Source organism: Vombatus ursinus, unplaced genomic scaffold (genome assembly GCF_900497805.2).
Source record: "Vombatus ursinus unplaced genomic scaffold, bare-nosed wombat genome assembly UNPS02000749.1, whole genome shotgun sequence".
NCBI classification, from domain to species: Eukaryota; Metazoa; Chordata; class Mammalia; order Diprotodontia; family Vombatidae; genus Vombatus; species Vombatus ursinus.
In genome coordinates, this window is record NW_020940527.1 from 19,456,174 (window position 1) to 19,478,481 (window position 22,308).

At 40.3% G+C, this 22,308-nt stretch overlaps 1 protein-coding gene across 1 annotated transcript in view; it reads right to left on the bottom strand.

Moving 5' to 3' along the window:
- The window catches only part of ANTXRL (ANTXR like), a 96,825-nt gene that overhangs the window by 61,927 nt on the left and 12,590 nt on the right, over positions 1-22,308 (bottom strand). The window contains exons 2-9 of the mRNA XM_027860352.1: positions 12,319-12,390; positions 11,632-11,703; positions 8,880-8,961; positions 8,731-8,764; positions 7,104-7,183; positions 6,913-6,981; positions 4,870-4,950; positions 4,342-4,402 (exon numbers count right to left, since the gene is read on the bottom strand). Of these exons, the coding sequence (XP_027716153.1) occupies positions 4,342-4,402; positions 4,870-4,950; positions 6,913-6,981; positions 7,104-7,183; positions 8,731-8,764; positions 8,880-8,961; positions 11,632-11,703; positions 12,319-12,390 (551 nt within the window). The remainder of the gene's footprint in view (positions 1-4,341; positions 4,403-4,869; positions 4,951-6,912; positions 6,982-7,103; positions 7,184-8,730; positions 8,765-8,879; positions 8,962-11,631; positions 11,704-12,318; positions 12,391-22,308) is intronic.

The window sequence follows — 22,308 nt, forward strand, 5'->3', positions numbered from 1 at the left end:
CTATTCTCTTCTTGGAAGACCAAACTAGATAAAAATTGTCCTAAATTAGAACAGAAGAGATATTCAGATCATGTGAGGAAGAATATCTTCATTATCCGGGGTGGTGGTGGAGGGGAGGGGTGTGGCAAATGCTTTTTATTAAGGTAGGGGGAAATGACCTCAGAGTGCTCAATCTATCTCACTGTGCCCACATGAAACAGAATAAGCCAAAGTAAGTGCTTAATAAAAGTTTGATGAATTAAACTGAATTGAGTAAATGTTGAACAGCTTCTTCTTAGAGCAGGGGTGGGGAACCTTAATAAAAGGATTTGTTCTGTGAAGTATGGATTCAGTCAAAGGGCCGCACTTGAGGACCTAAAGAGCCACATGTGGCCTAGAGGTGGCAGGTTCCCCACCTCTGTTTTAGAGTTTCTTCTTCTATTTCTAATTATTTAATTACTTCTAATCAACCCTTAAAGTAGTAGCAGCCACCTGTCTGGAGACCCAACCAAACACTAAAATTTCTTACAAATATCATGTTGACTTCTTATTTTTTTAAGGATAGGTACCATACCTGTGATTTCTTTAGCAGAGGGAACTCCAAGGCAAAGGAAACTCTCTCTACCAATGCAAGTTGGCAACTTCTCAGCAACTTAGAGTGTTCGAGACTAGTTGTCTGAGGTCACATTGCCAGCATGTGTCAGAAGTAGGACTCTACCCCCTGTGCCAAACTGCCTCTTTATTTTACAAACATCTTCTTTCTATAATAACATAGGACCCAGAGATTTCCTGGATGCAACCTTTTCCCCAGGAATGTAATGAGAAGGAATCAGGACATGAGAACAGCACTGAGTTCAGCCCAAAGAAGCTAGAACCCTGTAAAATTTGGAATTATAGAATTGATACTTCCTGGATCCTTCCTTTCTTCTTTCTAACACCCTCTCCCTGTTTTTTCCCTTGAGTTCATTCCCTGGATCCTCCCACTTCTTTCCCAAATGCATGAACTAGACACAACAAGTAGTTAAGCAGATTTTCATGGCAAGAATTAATCATAGAATGTTAGAAAGCAGCTAGTTCAACCCCCTCATTCTACATATGAAGAAACTGGAAACTCTGAAAAGAAAGAAATCTTTTATAGTGATTACAGCATCGCCCTTCCATACTAAATATGCCTCCCTTTTCAAACATCCTCAATAACAATTCAACAGAACTTCCTTCCCAGCTTGCTCCTTCAAATCATCTTGCTTGAAAGACCAGTGTTTCTGCCCCAAACCTACTGGCCCATCCTCACTCATCAAAATGAGACAAGTTACTGTTGCCAGGTCATGGTCATATCGATAGGGGAAAGTTTATGAGCTGGGTTCAGAATACCTATCACACATCACATAAATCCCCCATAGCATGTTTTAATAAACTCTGATTATGATTTTTCTAACACACCAATTCCACTGAAGAGAGATATTCTAAACTTCTGGTCTGTTCAGATCCCCTACTCAATTGGAAACACTTTTTTTACTGTTCCAGAGTCATAGCCAAGTTTCAGCATGAAGGTTGGTTGGTCTTGCACATTTTAAGAACATGCCAGTTCAAAATAACTTTCAATAGGCTGATCCTGAGCCCACACAATGTTAGAGCAAGCTGCTGCTGATTCTAACACTTGTGGACCATCCTGTTAGACCTGAAAGAACATGGGTAGAGGCTGGGGCAGAGCGGAAGGAATCCAAAACAGGCATGGTTAGTGAACCCAACATAAAAGGCATTTAATGACCATGAATACCTCAGGAGGCACATTCTTTTACCAAGTTAAGGAAATGTCCTTTCTGCCTGGCATGCAAAAGGCCAGTGCAAAACAGAGAGAATGGATACTACTCTTGCCAGTTATTGACACTATGACACTCTTCTACAATCAGTAGCTCTGTGTAGCTTTCCTCAGATTTTTAACATCTGGGAAGCCCAAAATCTTTAATAATGATACAACACCATAAGAGGCATAAAGTGTTTTCTATATGTAATGGGGGCATTAGTCAATGAAGGCCCAGTCTTTAGACCATACATAGGCAGGCCCTGGCTGCCACGCATCCAACATGTGGAGGCCTGATGCCTTCTTCTGGCCACGAGTGACTGAAGGGTTAATGCAGTGTGGAGAGGATTTTTCTAATTAACTTCAGAGCCAGAAAAGGTTTGAGAGTTGTGGTCTCTTTCTTCTTTGGCAGCTCTTAAGTAACTAAGATAGCTGTGTGCTGCTGGGGGTGGGAGGTAGGGAAGAGGAAGCCCTATCTCTCATCAGGCTGCCATGCGTTTATGAACGCATGGCACCTTTGCTTGATTTTTCCTGATCTTAGGCAACTGAGTCTTCTGGGATTCAAGTGAGACTGGCAAATCAAAGTAACTGAGAAGGTCCTGCCAATAAGCAGGGCGGGAGTAGCAGCAGTAGCTGAATCTGGTAAGGAGTAATCCTCCAGGTCAGCAGTGGGTTCACCTGAGAGATGTTTTATTTTTTTAATTTTTTAAAAATTTATGGAATAAAACAAGCATTTCCATAACATAGTACAATAAAAAAGATGATTGCACATGAAACAGCAAATCTACTATGCATGGTTTGCTAATCCTCTCAAATATACAATAAAATTATCATGTAAATTTCTTTTTTTCTCCTCCCACCGGCCCTAAAGATGGCTATGTTAGACACAAATAGGTATATATGTGTAAAATTATTCCATGTATATTTCTATTTTTCAGTTCTTTCTCCGGATGTAGATAGTGACTTTCTTCGTATGTCCTTTATAGCTAATTCAGATATTCATAATAGTCAAAATAACTTATTTGCTCAGTCATTCTTAAAACAACATTTCTGTTACTGTATACAATATTCTCTTGGTTCTGCTCATTTCGCTTGTCATTACTTCATGCAAGGCTTTCCATGTTTTTCTAAAATCATTGAGCTCTTAATTTCTTAAGCGCAGTAGTATTCCATAACAATCATATGCCACAATTTGTTCAGCCATTCCCCAATTGACGGATATCCCTGCAATTTCCAGTTCTTTGCCACCACAAAGAGAGCTGCTATAAACATCTTAGAACATATACGTTCTTTTCCTTTTTCGGTAATTATCTTTGGAAATAGACCAAATAGTGGTATTGCTGGGTCAAAGGGTAAAGGTAGTTTAATAACTCTGGGCATAATTCCAGGGATGGTTGGATCAGTTCACAATTCCACCAACAATGAATTAGTGTCCCAATTTTTCCCCATCTCCTTCAACATTTGTCAATCTCTGCTTCTATCATTTTAGCCAGTCTGGTAGGTATAAAATGATATCTCAAGGTTGTTTTAATTTACATTTCTCTAACAGGGGATGTTTTTTGTAACTTCCCTTCTTGCTATACCTTCCCAGCAAATATCTTTTTGTAAGAGCTAATTGATAAGCAATTGGTCAATCAGTATTAACATTGAAGATGGGTACTCATGAATAATAGTAATAATAATATATAATAGTCATAATAGTATTATAATATCCCAGCCCTTCAGACTTACTCAATGATAGAACCCTGAGGAGAGAAATAGTTAATTGAGGACTCAATTAATCAGTGGGAGTGGGAGTAGAAACTCGAAGAATGAGCCCAGAGAAATTGCTACAAATACATCATCCTATTTGATCCTTACAGCAACCCTATGAGATAGATACTACAGGTCTTATTATCTCCATTTACATTTTAAGCAACTGAGGCTCAAAGGTGAAATGACTTTTAGGAGTTATACGACTATAGAAGGGCAGAATTTGAATCCAAGTTTCTCCTGGCTCCCACTCTAACGCTATTCCCATTACAATGCTCTGTAATTGATGTCCGAAGAGATGAAAACAGGACTGGAAAGAGGAGGGTCAATTCTCTCAACTCCTAAACCCATGTAATCATTGTTACCTTATCATGAAGTAGATGAAGAAATCACAACAGTACCACCTCAGGCTCTTTCAAGATATACAGGGCAAAAACATTAATCTTGGCTCTCCAAACACCTTTTCACATATCTGGTAATAAAGGGCACCAGACAGCCACAGAAGGCTCTCTCCCTTTACTATCTGTGTGACCTTAGTCAATTTCCTTAACCTCTCCCAGCCTCAGTTTCATATCTATAAAATGGAAATAATTATATTTGCACTATATATCCTACAAGGTTGATATGAGGATCAAATGGGATAATGGGTATTAAAAACTGTATAATCATCAAGTACTCCAGTTATTTGTTATTATTATTGTTGTTGTTATTATTACTGAGTCACCCATGAAGTTAACACATATTATGTGCATTGATCTATGGTCTTTTTGCTCTACAGTAATTTTATAGCTTCAATGACACCAACTCACCTCCTGCACACACACTAGAAGGCTCCACTGCTAAGATTTCAATGCAGGATTTCTTCAGGATCTAGAAAGCAAATAGTTGGGAGCATAAAGCAGTCAGAACCATAACTAGGAATTGTTGGGTCCAGGGCAACTACCTAAACCAGACCCAGAGCAAGCAGCAAGAAACAAATCCTTAGCTACGAGGGCTTGAGGCACTGCCCAGCACCCTGTGGTTGGGAGAAAGAAGTCCTGAGATACTGGTGAAAGGTTGCTGCAGTATGAGGGGAAGAGAGAGAGAGCAGGACATGTGGAGGAACCTGTCTCATCCCATCATCTGGTAACTTCCTACTTCAATGAATTTTTCTTGCTAACTAGTTCCTAGGCTCTCGTTTCTCTTTTGCTAAAGGACTGCACAGCTGTCAGGACTTTTCAAATGCAATACTGTGGGTAAAGGCTGATAACCCCACCCTGGTTATGCCTCTGAAAATGGGGATTCATTTTTTCAAAAGTAAGGAAAAAGTCCACCATCTTCACTCCTCTTGTACTCACAGAGTCAATGACTCCTCGAAGAGCATGAAATCCACCCGTAACAGGGAACACGTGATCAATGCTATCAGCAATCGTTGATAGCTGCAAAGAAAAGAACAATGAGTTGACAGAAAAATTAGAGGGCGAATGTCCAAGTGTTGGTGGAGATTCACACTTCTCAGTATTAAGTACTAAGAACTATATCCTTTTTTTTCTATCAATACCCAATAGCTCGCCCTTAGGGATATTGTTTATTTTAACCTCACCCCCAATAGAAAGGTTATAAAAAAAATTACTCAAATTTTTGTCAACTGAACAAATTCCCTTCCTCAGAATCTTTATGGATTTGGGGTTTGTCCAGCTTGGCTGAAGCCAAAGAAATTGAAGTATAAATGAATGGCTGGTATGCTGCTATTCTAGGTGATGGTGATTTGAGAAGAAATCACTGCTTGAGATCAAGGCTTGAGGATGAGCCTCCTTGAGAGATGCATGGAGATCCTTGATGGAGATATAGGGAGTGCTGTAAAAATCAAGGGGTGTTATCCAAGTCCTGAGGGTATAGGAAGGAAATACAAAATCAGGGGACATGAGCAAAGTTAGTGCCCAGAATCACATGGGAAAAGCTAGTTAGGGGAGCAGAGCCCTAGAAAAACCAGCTGAATTGGTGATTTAGCTAACTATTGAGAGTAGCTTCAACTTCTGGTCATGTGGGAAGGACCTTGGTGCACTAGAAACTTCAGAATCTCTTTAAAAGTCTCCCTCTCCTCCCTGGACATGCCTTGGAAGGGGGAGGGAGCTGAGTTATAATGAATCCAGGGAGAGACTAGAAGAGGCTACTCTTTTGTTTAAACCTGTCAAAATAGATGAGTTGTGTGAGATTGTGTCTCTCTATACATCATCACAACTGTGTATCATTTGCAAGTAAGTAAGCATTTATTGAATGCCTACTATATGCTGGGCACTTGACTATGCTAAACATCAAATTACTACATAAAATAGTTGCTGCGGTTATTGTCATTGTTACTATTATTTTAGTTGTACTGACTTTAGGGTGGCTGGGTTCCTGAAAAGTTGGGAAATAAAAGAATGTAACCAATAGAATCCAACAAGGCTTGATGACCATTTGTTGGGATATGCTCTAGAAGGGATTCTTGTCCAAGTTAGGGTTGGACTAACAGACCTCGGAGGTCCTGTGTAAGCAGGATTGTGTTGGTAAATGTTTAACAACCAGATTTTTTAAAAAAAAAATATACCTGTGGTATACCTTTAATTTTAATCCGTATTATTAACACTTTCTCCATGATTTTATTACATTTAGGGCAGCACTTCTTAAACTGTGAGTTGTGACCCTATATGGAATCATGAAAAATTTGGCAACAGTAAATGGTTTCTGAATGTGCAACAACCAAAAATTAATTAAAAATCAAACATGTAAAGAATCTGAGGTGTTTCTGGCAGTGCTTGCCTGTGTTGCATCTCACAACTTCACTGCAGCCTTGGTTCTGAACACAAAGCATGTGCACTTTGCACCGCCCATACCCTCAGGCCACGTGACACCAACAAAAAAAGTAGAAAAAGTTTAAGAAGCCCTAGTTTAGACAATCAACAAAATAATAATGAAGACCTGATAATGAATTATACAAATTTCTTATATATGTATATATATAATATGAATTTGCAGATTTCCAAGATGTAAATGCTCACGCTGAAAATGCAACAATAATTAAATTTAATAATAAGAAGAAAATTTAATAATAATAATTGAGCTAGCTCTAGCTCAATCCTGACTGTAACTCTGAGATTCTGAGACTTGAAGCATCTACTTGATTTCATGTCTCCTTAGGAAGAGTTAATGCAGTTTCCCAAAGCACCCAACTTACTCACGAGGAATTACATATCCTCCTTTCGTACTTGAAGGTCTCACTGACTTTTTTAGAGTGAAGAAATCTAGTATTTAAAAAGTCACTATTAAAAGTATGAATGCTACCATAAAATAACCATTGGTTCTGCTGCCTGGGCATCTTGGCCAACAATGCAGAATGCAAGGACTTTTGTTCCAGTTACCTGTGTCTCGTTGAAATCTTTGACTCCCACGCAGTAGACAATAGCCCCAAAGGCCCTGGCTCTGTCTGCCTGGACGAAAGAAACAAGTGAGTTTGAAGCTCAAGAAGGAACTATAAACAATATTTGAAGCTCAAAAAATTGTAATGAATTGGGTGGAAATGCTGTCAGTGTTGGTGATAAATAAGACTTACTTCTTTCTCTGCAAAATAAAATTGTTCCTCCTGCAGTTCTCCATCTGTCAGGGCAATGATCACACTTGCAGTATGGAGACCTGTCAACAAAGGCATCGGCACAGGGGTAGAATTAAGCATTTTTGCAGTGGGGCAAGTACCAGAAGCCGTTCACAGAGTAAGCAGCATGAAGGGTGCCTCAGATGGCTGTGGAAGGTGACACACTGACCCAGTGAGGGTAGACAGAGACCCTGGGACACCAGCCCAGGTCATTGACAGGGAAGTTAATATGTGCAGGGGGAGGGGATGGAGAAAAGGAGCTCGCCTCAGTGCACTATCTGAAAGCTTCCTATTTTAACTCATTATTTTTGTGAAGTAGGTGCTAAATTCTGTTGTTTTTATGTTGCTGAAGGATTGGGAGTGCTGTTAGCACCCTCTAAATATGGCATCCTCAGAAATGGCCCTATTCACTCCACCTAGTTCTGGTTCTGGTCTGATACACCAATCTTCTGTTAGCAGTTAAGAAATATTCTGTCTATAAAGACTCCATCATCATTCCAGTCACAAAGCATTGGTGATGCCAGTTGAAGAGAATAGAGAGAATCTTAGTTTCTTTCTTTTTTCAAAGGAAATTTTAGTTTGTTTACTTAGTGAGACAATCTGATTATTTGTCACAAAATGTTATGAACTAGAGACTTAATGGTGGGAGTAAAACTTTATGGGTAAAATAGCCCATTACCATTTTTTGTTTTTAAATCTGTGCTGGGAAGGGAATGTGAAGTCCTGTCAGTCCTAAAGTATTAGACTTTAGAACCACAGACCTGGAAGGGACCCCCAGGGGTAACCTAGTTCAGAGCCTTCATTTTATAGATAAAGCACTTTAGCTCAAGGAGGTTAATTCATTTGCTCAAGTTTACATAGCTAGGAAGCATCTAGAGTCAGGATTTGAACTCAGGTTCTCTGAACTCAGAGCCAATGTTTTTTTTTTTTTTTTCTAAAGTACTCCACTGGCCAAGTCGCATTGTGAAATATTTCATTCAAATTTCCACAAAGTGCTTGGTTCTATTTATGTAATTCTTCCTCAGTACTTCCTTCAGAATTAGAATCTGTTTCCTGTATTTAAGGATGACATATTCTTTTGAGCTGTCCCAGGAAATCGGGAAAAAAAGTCAGATATAATCTTGTACGGAACCATTCACTTAGTTAACTTATCTAGGACACTGAGGGAATGTCCAGACTTCAGTATTAGTTGAGTCCCCTTCTCTATTCCACACCCCCCCAACTTTTTTTTAATCTTTCAAATGCTGTTACCAGTATAGGCTAAAATTAAGGGGACCATTGATTCTGACAGCTTTCTTCTAGTATCTTCTTACATTATGTGGATGGCACAGTCATAAACACTTAAGGTCAACAGAACTCAAAAAATGGAAATGCTTTATGAATGGAAAGATAGGAATGCATCTGTTGCAGGTGGTAACAAATAAAAAAAATCAAAACTGGCTATTGTCAACTGAATTCCTGTGTTTAATTAGTTCCCCCGAAACCCTGCTTTTTTTTCTTTGGCACTGTTTAACCCGAGCTCTAAGGCAGGGAAAGGATGTCTACCAGGAAATGAGAACAATGACAAGGAAACACACAGGTATCCTACCTCCGTAGTTTTCATGGTAAATCTGCTCATTCGCCTATAAAAAGAAGAAGTAAGAAATACATATTTTAGGTCTTCAGTTAAATCCAACAAAGGCAATAAAAGCAGAATTTGTAGCCCAAGATGAAATCCCCAGGTCCTGCAGTCTCTACCCTTTCAAATCCTTTATGCATGAATGTGTCTCCTCCGGGCACTTCATACCGAAGGACCTCTAGACCCCGACGGATTGCTTCTCTGAAATAAAGAAATAAAATATAAAGTTTTTTTTTAGTGTTTCTGTTCCCATCCTGAAGCATTACAAAATAAATGTGTTGTCCCAACTGCTTGGACAAGAAAGAACGCTATCCAATGGCCCTGGTCTACTGGGCCTCTTTCTAACTGGCTGCATTGTTTTCAAAGAAGGGTTTTGTTCTTGGCCTCTAGTCAGTTCATGGTTGCCACCACAGTAAAGGGGGATGGAGGTAGGAGGCAAGGGTGAAGGATAGAGAGGAGCTCTAAATTGGAGGACCTAATTTGTTTTGTTCTGTGAAGACATCTTTGAGAGTCTGCTTCATTTCCTGACCTGTGACCATAAATAATGATCAAGTACATATGCTCTATGTTACTGATTGTCTCTAGAGGCAACTGATGGCGCAGTGGATAGAGCTTTGGGCCTGGAATCTGGAAGACCTGAGTTCAAATGCAGCCCCTGACATTTACTGGGTCTGTGTCTCTGGGCAGGTCACTCAATCTCTGTCTGCCTCAGTTTCCTCAGCTATAAAATGGGGATAATAATAGCACCTACTTCTCAGGGTTGTTGTGAGAATTCATTGAGATATTTGTGAAAGTGCTTAGTACAGGGCCTACCATGTAGAAGGTACTATAATAAATGCTAGTTATTATTTTTTAATTATCATCATTATGCTTATAAGTGCTTATTCCCTTCTCTTCTTAATGTTGTATTTTGTGATTGCAATTCAGCTGAAAGGACTAGGTTTGAAAAAAACATTTTTTTTTTGGCTGAGGCAATTGGGATTAAGTGACTTGCCCAGAGTCACACAACTAGTGAGTGTTATGAGTCAGAGGCTGGATTTGAACTCAGGTCCTCCTGACTCCAGGGCTGGTGCTCTATCCATTGTGCCACTTAGCTGCCCCTGAAATGAACATTTTTAAAATTAGCAAACATCTACTATGTGCCAGGAATTATGTTCTAGGCAATGGGTAAACAAAGACAAAAAAACAGAAGTCCCTGCCCTCAAGGAGCTTACATTCTGTGTCCTTTTCTTATTTCTCTCTTTCTGTTCTACTGTTCTCTTCTCATCCCTACCCCACAACTACTCATTTCGCTTATTTTTATCTCCACCCCAGAAGCCCGAGGTTCTTCAGCATTATGCCCTCCCTCGTTCAGGTTTGCGCTATAAAGCCATACAAATCTCCAGCCAATGTGTTTTTAGCTCTCTCGATTACAAATAATCTTTCTAAAAAAAATCACCGAAAGTTGGAAAACCAGAACTTTCCTGTAAAATATAAATGCCATTTAGCAACAATTCTTGGGTTGTTAGCAGCAACATAAACTTTGTCAGCTGCTATTAAAAGCATATGGGTTGTAAAGCCCAGCGATGACCCGGGCCAACATAGTTGGCATATATGAAGACTGCGCAATGAATAGATTGAGTCGAATGCTGGGGCTGGCTGCCAGGCAAGGGAAAGCAGAGGCTTGTGGAGTTATCCAGGGAAAAGGCGAAGTTGAGCAGTGGAAAATCCATCGCATTTGAAGTCAGAGGACCTCAAATACTTACTATTTGTGTGTCCTGGGGCCCACACTGCCCCTTTGTCAATGAAAGTGGTGGGATCAGATGATATTGAAGGTCCTATGGAGCTCTAAATCTATGATTCTAAATCCCGACCTGCGCATGACATTACGTCTCCAATCTCCAAGTCTTTGCACAGGCTTTCTCTTATGCATAGAATGCACTCCTTCCTCACTCCAACTGATAGAATCCCTTATATATTTCAAAGCTCAGCCCAAGTACCACCTCCTCCAGGAAGCATCAGTAGATAACATCATCCCCCAGACATTACTTCATATATATTTTGTATTTAATTATCTATATACATATTTTCTACACTCTCCATCTATGGAATATAAGCTCCTTAAAGGCAGGGAGTTTTCTGTTTTTCTCTTTATATTACTAGGGCCTAGCATACTGCCTGGTATATAATAAATACTTAAAAAAATGCCCTTTGAATTTAATATATGGTTGAGGGGAAAAGCCCCTCAAACAACAATAAAACAAATACTGGTTATGTTTTTGGGATCTAGATAAGAACTTTATCTCAAAGGGTTAAGGCCATTATCAGTCATTAACACCTTGGCTAGGATGAATTTACCATTTGCCTGTCAGAGAGGAAGTCTTATAGAGATTGGACCTAGGAATGGTAAGGTTTTTTTTTTTTTGTGAGGCAGTTGGGGTTAAGTGACTTGCCCTGAGTTACATAGCTAGTAAGTGTTATGTGTCTGAGGCCAGATTTGAACTCGGGTCCTCCTGACTCCAAGGCTGGTGCTCTATCCACTGTACCACCTAGCTGCCCTGGGAAGTTTTGATTGTCTGTGGAGGGAAGAATGAGGGAAAGACTTAGATCATGAGAATTCACTGTTCAACCTGATGTGGACACTGGTGATCTAGGGGAATATTAAATAGGAGATGAGAGGTACTGAAGACAAATTTTATCTGTTTCTCAACTCTGCCCAGAGTCAAGTTAACCCTACAGGTGCTCTTCTGCCATATCTCATCTAGATACTACTTTTCATCAGTTGCAGACTTTTATCCTGAGATATCTGCATAATTATCTCAATTCTCTAGCTGAATCTCCTCCATGTAGACAAGGCCAAGGATACCATGAACCGGGGAGGGAAGTACTTGCCTATCTTCTGTCAACTTCATGATGGTAGTTCCCTTGGAGGAGAAGACAATGAAAGACATCCGCAACATTGGGCTAGAAAGGGAATAAAATATTTTGTACAATAAAATTAATCTTGGTACATTTTACAGAAAAGAAAACTTACTAGCATGTCTACCTCTGATTTCCACCTCTTTGAAATGGTCAATAATAGGAAGAATAAAATGGGTGTGACTCATGTCTTTTCTTGGCTCCCTTCCATTTTGGTTCCAGATAAAGGAGAAGGGGCCCTACAAAGTCTCTCTCCCCTCCACCTACCTTCCCACCCTCCATCCCCAAACTAATTTAGAACAGAGACTATCCTGGGCCTTAGTACACTAAACATAGGCAGAGTGAATTGAGCTCAGAAAAGAGGGCAGGTCGCCATCTTTCCTACCACCACCACCACGACCTTTGCAAGTATCAATACTCAGATGCTCTCTAATAATCATAGCAATTTAAATGAATTCTCTAAGGGATGAATCTGGTTCATTTTGCTACCTACCGCTCCTTCTGGCCTTCTCCCCCACCCTCTATCCTCCTCTTGCTTCAAGAGTCCTCTTCTAGGCTCAGTCCCACTAAAAGGACAAGTCTGTCTATGTAATATAATGAGGACACAAATGTTAGCTCCAAAGAGATGGAAAATCCGATTTCAACTTTGAAAGACTGTACCTTATGAATTTTTCAGCCAAACTTTCAACAAAGGAGTAAATTTCTGTCCAGTGATGTCTCACGCTGCCTGACCTAAACAAAAGCAATGGTGAGTTGAATTATGAGATTAATGAGAAGATCCAGAAATAATTGATTTAATAGATCCATGTCATCTTAGTCCTCTGCCATGCAATGTTCTTAACTTTAATAGCTTTCTAGGAGGAGAAATGAACCATAGAATTATCTGACTTCCAGTAGAAATGGGCCTTAGAGATCATTTAGTTCAACCCTCTTGGGTTATTGATGAGGAAACTGAGGCTTAGAGAGATGAAATTACTTGCTTAAGGGCACAAAAGTAATAAATAGTAGAGACTCGAACCCAGGTCCTCTGACCTAGTGATCTTTCTACTCAATGATGCTGCAAGATCAATTTACTCCACGATGTTCTTAATGAATGATCTCTGTGAACATATCTATCACAAAAGCTGGGCTAATAAAGGAAGTGGCCCGGACCAGCTGGCTCCATAGTCTTTCCTAGGAAGCACTGTTAATGGGGAATAGATGGGCTGTAGATTGGGGCTAGAGCTTCTCTATCACTATTCACTTCTTTTCTCCCTCAATAGCCAGAATACCATCACCTTAGGCCCTTCACATCTCCATTTATAGATTCTTCACCCTACTTGGCAAATACATATACTATATGCTGCGGTCATATGTGTACTGCAAAGTAGAGGGAGAAGTCTGAAAAGTGTTGTAAAAATAAGGTATTGTGTTATCTTTCCTGTTCATGTTAATAATCCCATTGGCATCCAGATAGTGCTTCTAGATATTTATCAGGTTTTCCAGTCCATGATGTCATCTCACTCTCAAGTCATTACTGAGAGGATGGTAATTATCCCCATTTTAAAGATGAGAAAACTGAGGAAAAAGAGGTTAAGACACTTGGTCCAAGATCATGCAGCTAGAACTAGAACTCAGTCTCCTGACTTCCAGCCCAGTGAGGCAATAAACAAGTATCTTCCAACCCCTTTCAGTCTGTGACATGTGTGCAGACTTGCCAAGATCGAACACAGGGATATTACTTTTATCGTACTATATTGATAATCACTCATTTTCTCTCAGAGATTGTAAGCTCCTTGAGGGTAATGACTATGTCATATTTATCTCTGTTATCTCCCTCCAGGGCCCAAGACTGTGCATTACACATAGTAAGACCTTAATAAATATTTGTAAAATGAATAAATGGATACTTTAGGAAAGCCCCAGACATGCTTTCCTTCTCTTCCTCCTCTCCACACATCTTTTCCACAACTTCACCAACCCTTTCTTTGCTCTCTTTCCTCTCCAATTCTGGAACCATGAACTATGAGCAAATTAACTCCACCATTACACCCTATTATACATTATTACATATACATTATACATTACATAATACATTACATAATACATTATACATATGTTACATACATTATATATTATTACATATACTTGGATGGGATTTCTCAATCTATACCCTTGTGGCTCCACTTACCATCTCAATAACTTTCTGAACCAAAGTATCCCTACCTGGCCACGACTCCCTTATATGTATATTGTATCTCCAATTGAAATGTAAGCTCCTTGAGGGTAAGGATGGCCTTTGGTTCCCCCTATGGGTTAACACAGTGCTTGGCACATAGTAAGCTGTTAATAAATGCTTTTTAATTCATTTAACTACATATTTATAAATATAATATATATGAACACACAATATATGCAGCAGCTAGGTGGTGAAGTAGAGAGAGCACTGGACCTAATGTCAGAGAGACCAGAGTTCAAATGTGACCTCAGACACTTACTGTGTGACCCTGGCAAGTCACTTAACCCCTGCCTGGGTAAAATTGGAAAAGGAAATGGCAAATCGTTCCAGTATCTTTGCCAAGAAAGTCCCATAGACAGTTGGTCCATGGGGTCACAAAGAGTTGAACACTACTGAACAACAACACATATACACACACAAGTAAATACACACATGTGTATTTTGGGGACTCATGATTTCATTCATGGAGGGAACTACTAGTGTGAAAACACCAGAGCAGATTGCCAACTTCTTAGAGAGTTGCCTTGGGCAGTGAGCAATTAATCTTTGATCACATAGCTAGTGTATTTCAGAGTCAGGACTTGAACTTAGGTCTTCTTAACCGCAAGGTCAGTTCTCTATTGACTATCCCACAGTACTTTGCACTAATATATAGCACTTTATTTACATATGACTCTAATAACAACACTGTACTATAGGGGATTATTAATCTCATTATGCAGATGATGAAACTAAAATTCTGTTGTCATTTAGTCATTTCAGTCATGTCTGATTCTTTGTGACCCCATTTGGGATTTTCTTGGCAAAGATACTGGAGTGGTTTGCCATTGCTTTCTCCAACTTATTGTACAGATGAGGAAACTGAGGCAAACAGGGTTAAGTGACTTTGCCTGGGGTCACACAGCTGGTAAGTGTCTGAGTCAGAATGACATCGTGACTCTCTAAGTCCAGCATTCTGTCCACTAGGTCACAGAGTCTTTACACACAATAGCCAACTTTGCTTCTTTCTCTGTCATAATTACTCTTTAAAAATTTCCAGCCTAAAATTGGCAAATGGTAGTAAGAGAACCTAGGATGTTCCAGTTTGCTGTGGACTTTCCACCAAAGTCGTCCTAAAAAAGTGTCTGGCAAAGTTTCCTGTTTCTTTTTTTTTAATATGTCCTAAATGTCCATCAGTTGATTTAAATTCAATTCTATAAACATTCACTAAGTGCTTAGCAAAATAAAAGCTGACATTTACATATCATTTTACGGTTTTATAAAGTTATAGGATCATAGATTTAGAGCTGGAAGGAACCTTAGAAAGTCATAAAGTCCAGCCTCTTTATTTTACAGATGAGGAAACTGAGGCACAGATCTGTTAGGTGATTTGCCCATAGCAATTAAGTATCTAAGGCAGGATGTGATGAGTCAAGTCTTACTGATTCCAAGTCCAAATCTCTACCCACTACCCACTACCTGCCTTTCATCAGTGGATCCTCACAACAACCTTCTAAGGTAGATAGTGCAAATATTATTGTCCCCATTTTCTAGATGAAGAAATTGAGGTGATATGCCTAAGGTCATCATGTAAGGAATGGCGCTAGATGCTGATTCTATATAAAGCAATATGACTCTACCCCTTCAGGAGCCTACATTTCAACATGAAACACCCATCAATACACTGGTCAAATATAGTGCTTAGTATTAGCTCCTTTGTTTGAACATAATTTATTTTTCTTTTCTGCTCTCCTCCCTTCCCCTACTGCCCTGCAAAAGACTTGAAGTGGAACCACACAGAGGAAAGTAAACATCAAATACAGATGATAGGGAAAGCCAAGATCTGCATCCCTTTCATCCTAACCTAATGCTTTAGGAAAGTGGGACAAGCATTGAGGAGGATCTTGCATGCGATTATTCCAGATATATGCAAGATGGTGGAACTGGGGATAGCAAATGTGTGAGTGGGGGAGGGTCAGCTAGGGATGGTACCAAGTCTTGACTGGAAGAACGGTACCCAAACAGAAGAATGAAGAGGAAGTAGGGAGATATAACAGAGCAGTGAAAGAAACTGGGGATATTTTAGCTCACAAGAGAGGAGACCCAGTAAGGACAAGATTATCTTGCCTTAAAAGTGTTGTAACATGAACAAGAGACTAGATTGGTTCTGTAGAGCTCCAAAGGGATGCTAGGCCTGATAGGGAGAAATTACAGGAAGGCAGATCACTTATGATGATGGACTTTTTTCCATCTAGAACTAGCTGGAAATATAATGGGCCGAATCATGAGGCAGTGACCTCCCCATCACTAGAACTGTCTCAGCAGAAGGAGAATATCCATCAGGGTTCTTATAATGGGAATTCTTGCATTGAGTGGGAGGTTGCACTAAATTACCCCGAGTCTCTTGTAGCCCTGAGATCCTGTTAAAAGTGGTATCAAACACAATCCTCTTTCTGTTCTTTGTATATGGAAATGTTCATGTTTACTAAAGTTCATTAGAATTTTTTTAATCCTAAAATAAAAAATTTTATGAAATGATGAAAGGATGACTTTGGCAAAGATCCTTTCAATCCCTCTGAGATAACCGTGATGCCTAAAACAAGATGAAAGGCCCAGAGAAGATGAGGCTGGGCAAACAATAAGAAAGAACATTCCCATACAATGTCTGAATTTTCTTTTTTAAGAACAAACCCCACAAGTTTGGTGCCAGATCATTTCTTCCTCTGTGTTCATCTAGAATGAATTTTAGAGTTGGAGCCTCATGTTGCACTCCAGAACCCCAACATAACATGACTTGCAACTACATCATTTTGGATATTCTGCAGGCCAATGCTAAAAGGCAGAACTGTGCGCAGGGAAAAACCCTGAATTGGGAATCAGAGGATTTGGGGGACTAATCCCCTGAATTGGGAATCAGAGGATTTGGGGGACTAATCTTAGCTCTGCACTAGCTAGCTGTGGGACCTTGGGCAAGTCATTTTCCTCTCTGAGCTTCGATTTCCTCATCTGTAAAATGGGGGAATTGAATTAGATGACTCATCCAGCACTAAAAAATTTGATTCCTTGAATCACTCATAGTAACTCCCTCCAATCTGGTTTCTGATCTTATTATTCAATCGAAACTTCTCTCTCCAAAGTCACCAGCAATATTATAACTACCAGATCTAATAGGCTGTTCTTTATCCTTACTCTTCTTGACTGAGAGAGGGAGAGGAAGAGAGACAAAGAGACAGAGATAGACATAGAGAGAAGACATAGAGAGGAATAGAGGCATTGAGAAAGAGAAAGAAAGAGAAGCAGAGACAGAGAGAGAGAGAGAGAGAGAGAAACAAAAGACAGAGACAGACACGGTGAGAGACATAGAGAGAAACAGAGGGAGGGAGAGAGGGAGAGAGAGAGAGAGAGAGAGAGAGAGAGAGAGAGAGAGAGAGAGAGAGAGAGAGAGAGGCATTGAGACAGACACATAGAAATAGAGGCATTGAGAAAGAGAGAGAGAAAGAGAAATGGAGAGAGAAAGAAAGAGAAGCAGAGAGACAAAAAGACAGATAGACATGGTGAGAGACAGAGAGAGAGTAACAGAGGGAGAGAGGCAGAGGGAGAGGCAGAGAGACAGAGACAGAGAGAGACACAGAGAGAAAGAGAAACAAGAGAGAAACTAAAATACTTGTTAACTAATTTGTTTACAGACAAAAGGGCTAGCCTAGAAGGCAGGCTTTGTGTCCTTCCCCTAGAAGGCCTGCTATAAATACTCATTTTAATGAATAGGCCTGGGTTTCCTTATTCCAGCAGCCTGTGTGATTGTGATTGTGTAAGTGGTAAGTTGGGGCTAGAGCTTCCCTATCCCATTCACTTCTTTCCTCCTTCAGTAGCCAGAACAACAATATCCTAGCCCCTCCACATCTCCATTGATAGATCCTTCATCCCACTAGGCTCATCCACTCAGACTGATGACAGAATGAGCATCCACGTGAACAACTACGGAATGAGAAGTGCCTGAGTGCTTAAAAACAAAAACAGAATAAAGTCTTTTATTGTTGTTGTTGCAGTCTGAGGATTTTGATGGTGTGGGAATTCTGGTGTAGAATCTCCTCTCCCTCCACCAATGCAGATAGCCAACTAGTGCATAGCTTTTTGGCTTAGAGAGTTGCCTGGTGGCACTGAGAGGTTAAGTCGCTTGCCAGTGGTCACACAGATAGCATACGTCAAAGGCAGGATTTGAACCATGGTCTTCCCATTTACAAGCTCTCTGTCTATTCTCTTGGTTGAATAATACAGATAATAATTAACTTTTATGTAGCCCTTTTAGATATATAAAAGGTTTTCCCTACAACAACCCTGTGAGGTAGGTAGTACAAGTATTATTATCTTCATTTTGTAATGAGGCAAAAAAGTTTGCCAAGAGTCACACAGCTGGTTATAATAATAGCTGACATTTATATAGTGTTTGGAAGTTTAATAATAATAACCAGCATTTATATACCACTTTAATGTTTCCAAAGCACTTTACATATATTGCCTTACTTGAGCCTCACAACTGCTCTGTGAGGGAAGTCCTATTTCTATCCTCATTTTACAGATAAGGAAACTGAGGCACAGGGGAAATTAAGTGACTTCCCAGAGTCATACCGCTAGTAAGAGTTTGAGGCAGGATTTGAATTGTGGTCTTTCTGAGTCCCAGGCCAGTGCCTTATCCACATTGCCTCTTTGCATACATGATTTCATTTTGATCTTCACAGTAAACCTGGGAGGTACCTGTTGGAGTTGGGATCCAAACTCAGGTCTCCTGACTCCATGAGTGGTAGTTTTAAGCACAGGGCACCACGGACCCTCCATGAGTGCCATTAACTACTTGCCTCATGAGTCTGGGACCACAAAAGTAGAAAAAGTAGAATCACATCTGAAATGTGCATAGGGTTTTCTACTCTACCCGATAATGTTCTTCCAGATTATAGCCTGCTTATGGATAAGCTTAAGCTTTGAGGATAGAACCTGAGCCTGAATTTTTAATAGCAGCTCATAGGGGAGGATTCACCACATGACCCACTTTCTTGGATTGGCTGTGAAATGCCAAGCCTTTTCTCTGAACATTTGGCTTGCCTTCCCCCCTCCCCCCAAGGCTGACGCAGTGCCAAGTAAGGCCCTGGCATGAATCATGAACCATTGAAGTATACACCACATGAAGGAGGGCAAACGCACAAACAGAAAAGCCAACAGTGGTTAAAATCGAGCAGAGTAAGTGTTTCTACAACCAAGTGATTGCCTTGTCTGAGCCACACTACAAAGGCTTGCGAGGAGGCAGGATTCTCTCTTCCACACCCATGAGTCAATAGCAAGAAGTCCAATTCTAGCTCCAAATTCTCTAAAACAATGACATGACTCTTCCTCAGGAGTTTTCCCTACTATGAAACCACCAGAAAAACCCAAAGCATTTAAGATCCGTCATTTTGTGTGCAATGGAAAATTCATTGGTGTATAAGATTTTGGGCAGAGATGGTCAGGGGTCTATACTCTGTCTTTCTACTGAGGGGAGAATGTAGCCTTAGGGGATGGATTCCAAGGCTGGATTGCCTTGGGTTCCCTGGATCGCTTTCCTCACCCAACAAGACAATGTTTCGAAAAGCGTCCACTTTGGATCCATTTCTGCTCGTCAACATTTGTTAAGCTTCTACTAAGCTCAAGACATTGTGCTAGGCATTAGGGGTACAAAGAGGCAGCTAGGAGGTCCAGTGGATATAGCACTGGACCTGGAGTCAGGGAGATCTGGATTCAAATCTACCCTCAAACAACTGCTAGCTGTAGGGCCCTGGGCAAGTCACTTAACCTTTCTTAAAATTTAGTTTCTTAATCTATAAAATGGAGATAAATAATAGCACCTACCTCTCAGACTGGTTTTGAGAATAAAATGAGCTAATATTTGTAAAAATGTTTTGCAATCCTTAAAGTACTACATAAATGCTTTTGTTTTTGTTCAGTTGTTTCAGATTCTCTGTGACCCCATATGGGGTTTTCTTGGCAAAGTTACTGGAACGGTTTGCTATTTCCTTCTCCAGATCATTTTTACAGATGAGGAAACTGAGGCAAACAGGATTAAGTGACTTGCCCAGGGTCATACAGCTAGTAAGTGTCTGAGGTTCGATTTGAACTCAGGAAGGTGGGTCTTCCTGACCCCAGGCCTGGCGCTGTATGCACTATGGCGCCACCTCATTGCCCATATGAATGCTAGCTATTACTATTACAAAGATGATGGGGAAAAGCAAAGGAACAGACTATATTCTCAAGAAACTTAAATATTCTTTGGGGGATTATAGCATATAAAAAGTAAAGTCAATTGATAAGGGGGAGAACACAAACAACTGAGGGAGATAAGGGAAGGCACCTGAGCTGAGCCTTAAAGGAAGACCAGGATTCTTAGAGGCAGAGGAGAGGAGGAAGTACATTTTGGACAAAAGAGACAGTCTATGCAAAGATAAGAAAATAGGAGATGAAATACCAAGTTCAGGAAGCAATTAGTTGGTCAGTTTGGCTGCAATATAGAGTGTGCGAAGGGGAGTCACATGAAGAAAGACTGGTAAAATAGACTGGTGACAGTTTGTGGGTATCCTTCAATGCCCTGATGAGGAATTTCTATCTTTTCCTAGAGGCAATGGGGGAGCCATTGAAGGGGAGTGCCGTGGTCACATCAACCCTTTAGAAAGATTATTTTGCCAGTTGTATGAACAATGGATTAGAGAAGAAGAGGCTTGGATCGGTATGAAAAGAGTACTGACTTGGGAGTCAAGAGTTCATGGGTTCAGATCCCACTTATGATTTACTACCTGCATGGCCTTGGGCCAATCACTTAACCTCACTAGAACTCAATCTCCCCATCTTGATAATGAGGACTAGGTGGCCCTAGGTCCCTTCTAGCTAGACAGCTCTTAGTCAGGTACTACTACAGTCCGGGTAAGAAGTGATGGAAGTCATGTGAGTGGAGGAGAAGCAGGTGAATCCAAAAGATGTGGAGGAAGACTCAAAAGGATGTGGCAGGTGATGAGATATGGAGGAGGAGAGGGAAATGTCAGAGATGACTGAGACGATGGAGGCTCAGAAAGGGTTACCTGGAGGAATGGTGGGGTTAAAGAGAAAGATAATCGCTTCCATTTTTGACATCTTGAGTTTGAGATGCCTACAGGATATATAGGCAGAGAGAACTAGAGTTTAGAAGAGATATAAGTTTGGGAGTTGGCCTGCATAGGGATAATAATTAAACCTAAGGGAGAAAGGTTGGAGAGGAAAGATCCATGGTAGAACACTGGAGGACAAATACTTAGGGAGTGGGAGATAGACAAAGGGAGATCACAGAGGGCACAGAAGGAAGAGCAGGAGGAGAACCATGCAGGAGCAATATCACAGAAACCAAAATTCAATTCAATTCAACTCAGCTCCAATCAATTGAATTCAACAAGTATTTAAGTAACTACTATGTGTAAGACACTGTGCAGCTTAGTGGAGATACAAAGATAAGACGGAGGCAGTCCCTGCCATCAAGGAGCTTATACTCTTCAGAGAGGATATAGCACATTGGAAAACTAACAAGGGAGGGAGAATTAACTAATCCTGTTGGGATGGTGGCAGGCATCAAGAATGGCTTCCTGTAGGAGGAGGCATCTGAATTGAGCCTTGAGACAGAGTTGAGGAAGCAGTGTATTGTGCACAAACCACTACAAATGGCTTGTGTAAAGGGACAAAAATAAGAGATGTGATATTAGGTCTAGGCTATAGCCAGTATTCCAGTTTGTCTGGAATTCAGAATTTATGAAAGGGAAATTGTATGAAATGTGGTTTAAAAAGGAGAATAGAGCTAGATTGTGTGAATGAGTGAATGATAAACCATTTAGTAAGCACTTACTATGTGCCAGGTACAGTAAGTATGCTAAATATGCTAAGTACTAGGAATACAAGTATAAGCAAACAAGACATTCTAATTGGGGTATAACATCAAGGGGAGCTGGGTAAGGTGAGGGATCAGGGAAAAGGAGAGTAGAAGTATAACGGCATGGTTTGGAAGTGCCTGGCAAGTGGATATAGGAAATGTCTTGTTCCAGGCAGGATAAAGTGAAAATTTAGAAGCCACAGGGACAGAATCTAGTTTCCAGTGGGAAGGGAGTAAAAATGATGGCTAGAATACCAGCAACATGGTTTGGAAATGGACAAGAAAATTGTGATGGATTTTAAATGCTGTGAGATAAGGAGTTTATATCTTTATTCTACAGGCAATAGGTAGTTACTGACTATTTGAGAAAGAGAGGGACATGGTCAGACCTGTGCTTTAGGAGGACTTGGGCAGCTAAGTGAAGCATGAATTGGAGAGCAAAGAAACTGGAATCAGGAGGTCAATTAGGAGACTTAAAAATTATCTAATACAAGAAGTAATGAAGCTAGAACTAAAGTGGTGGCTGGATGAGTAGGAAACA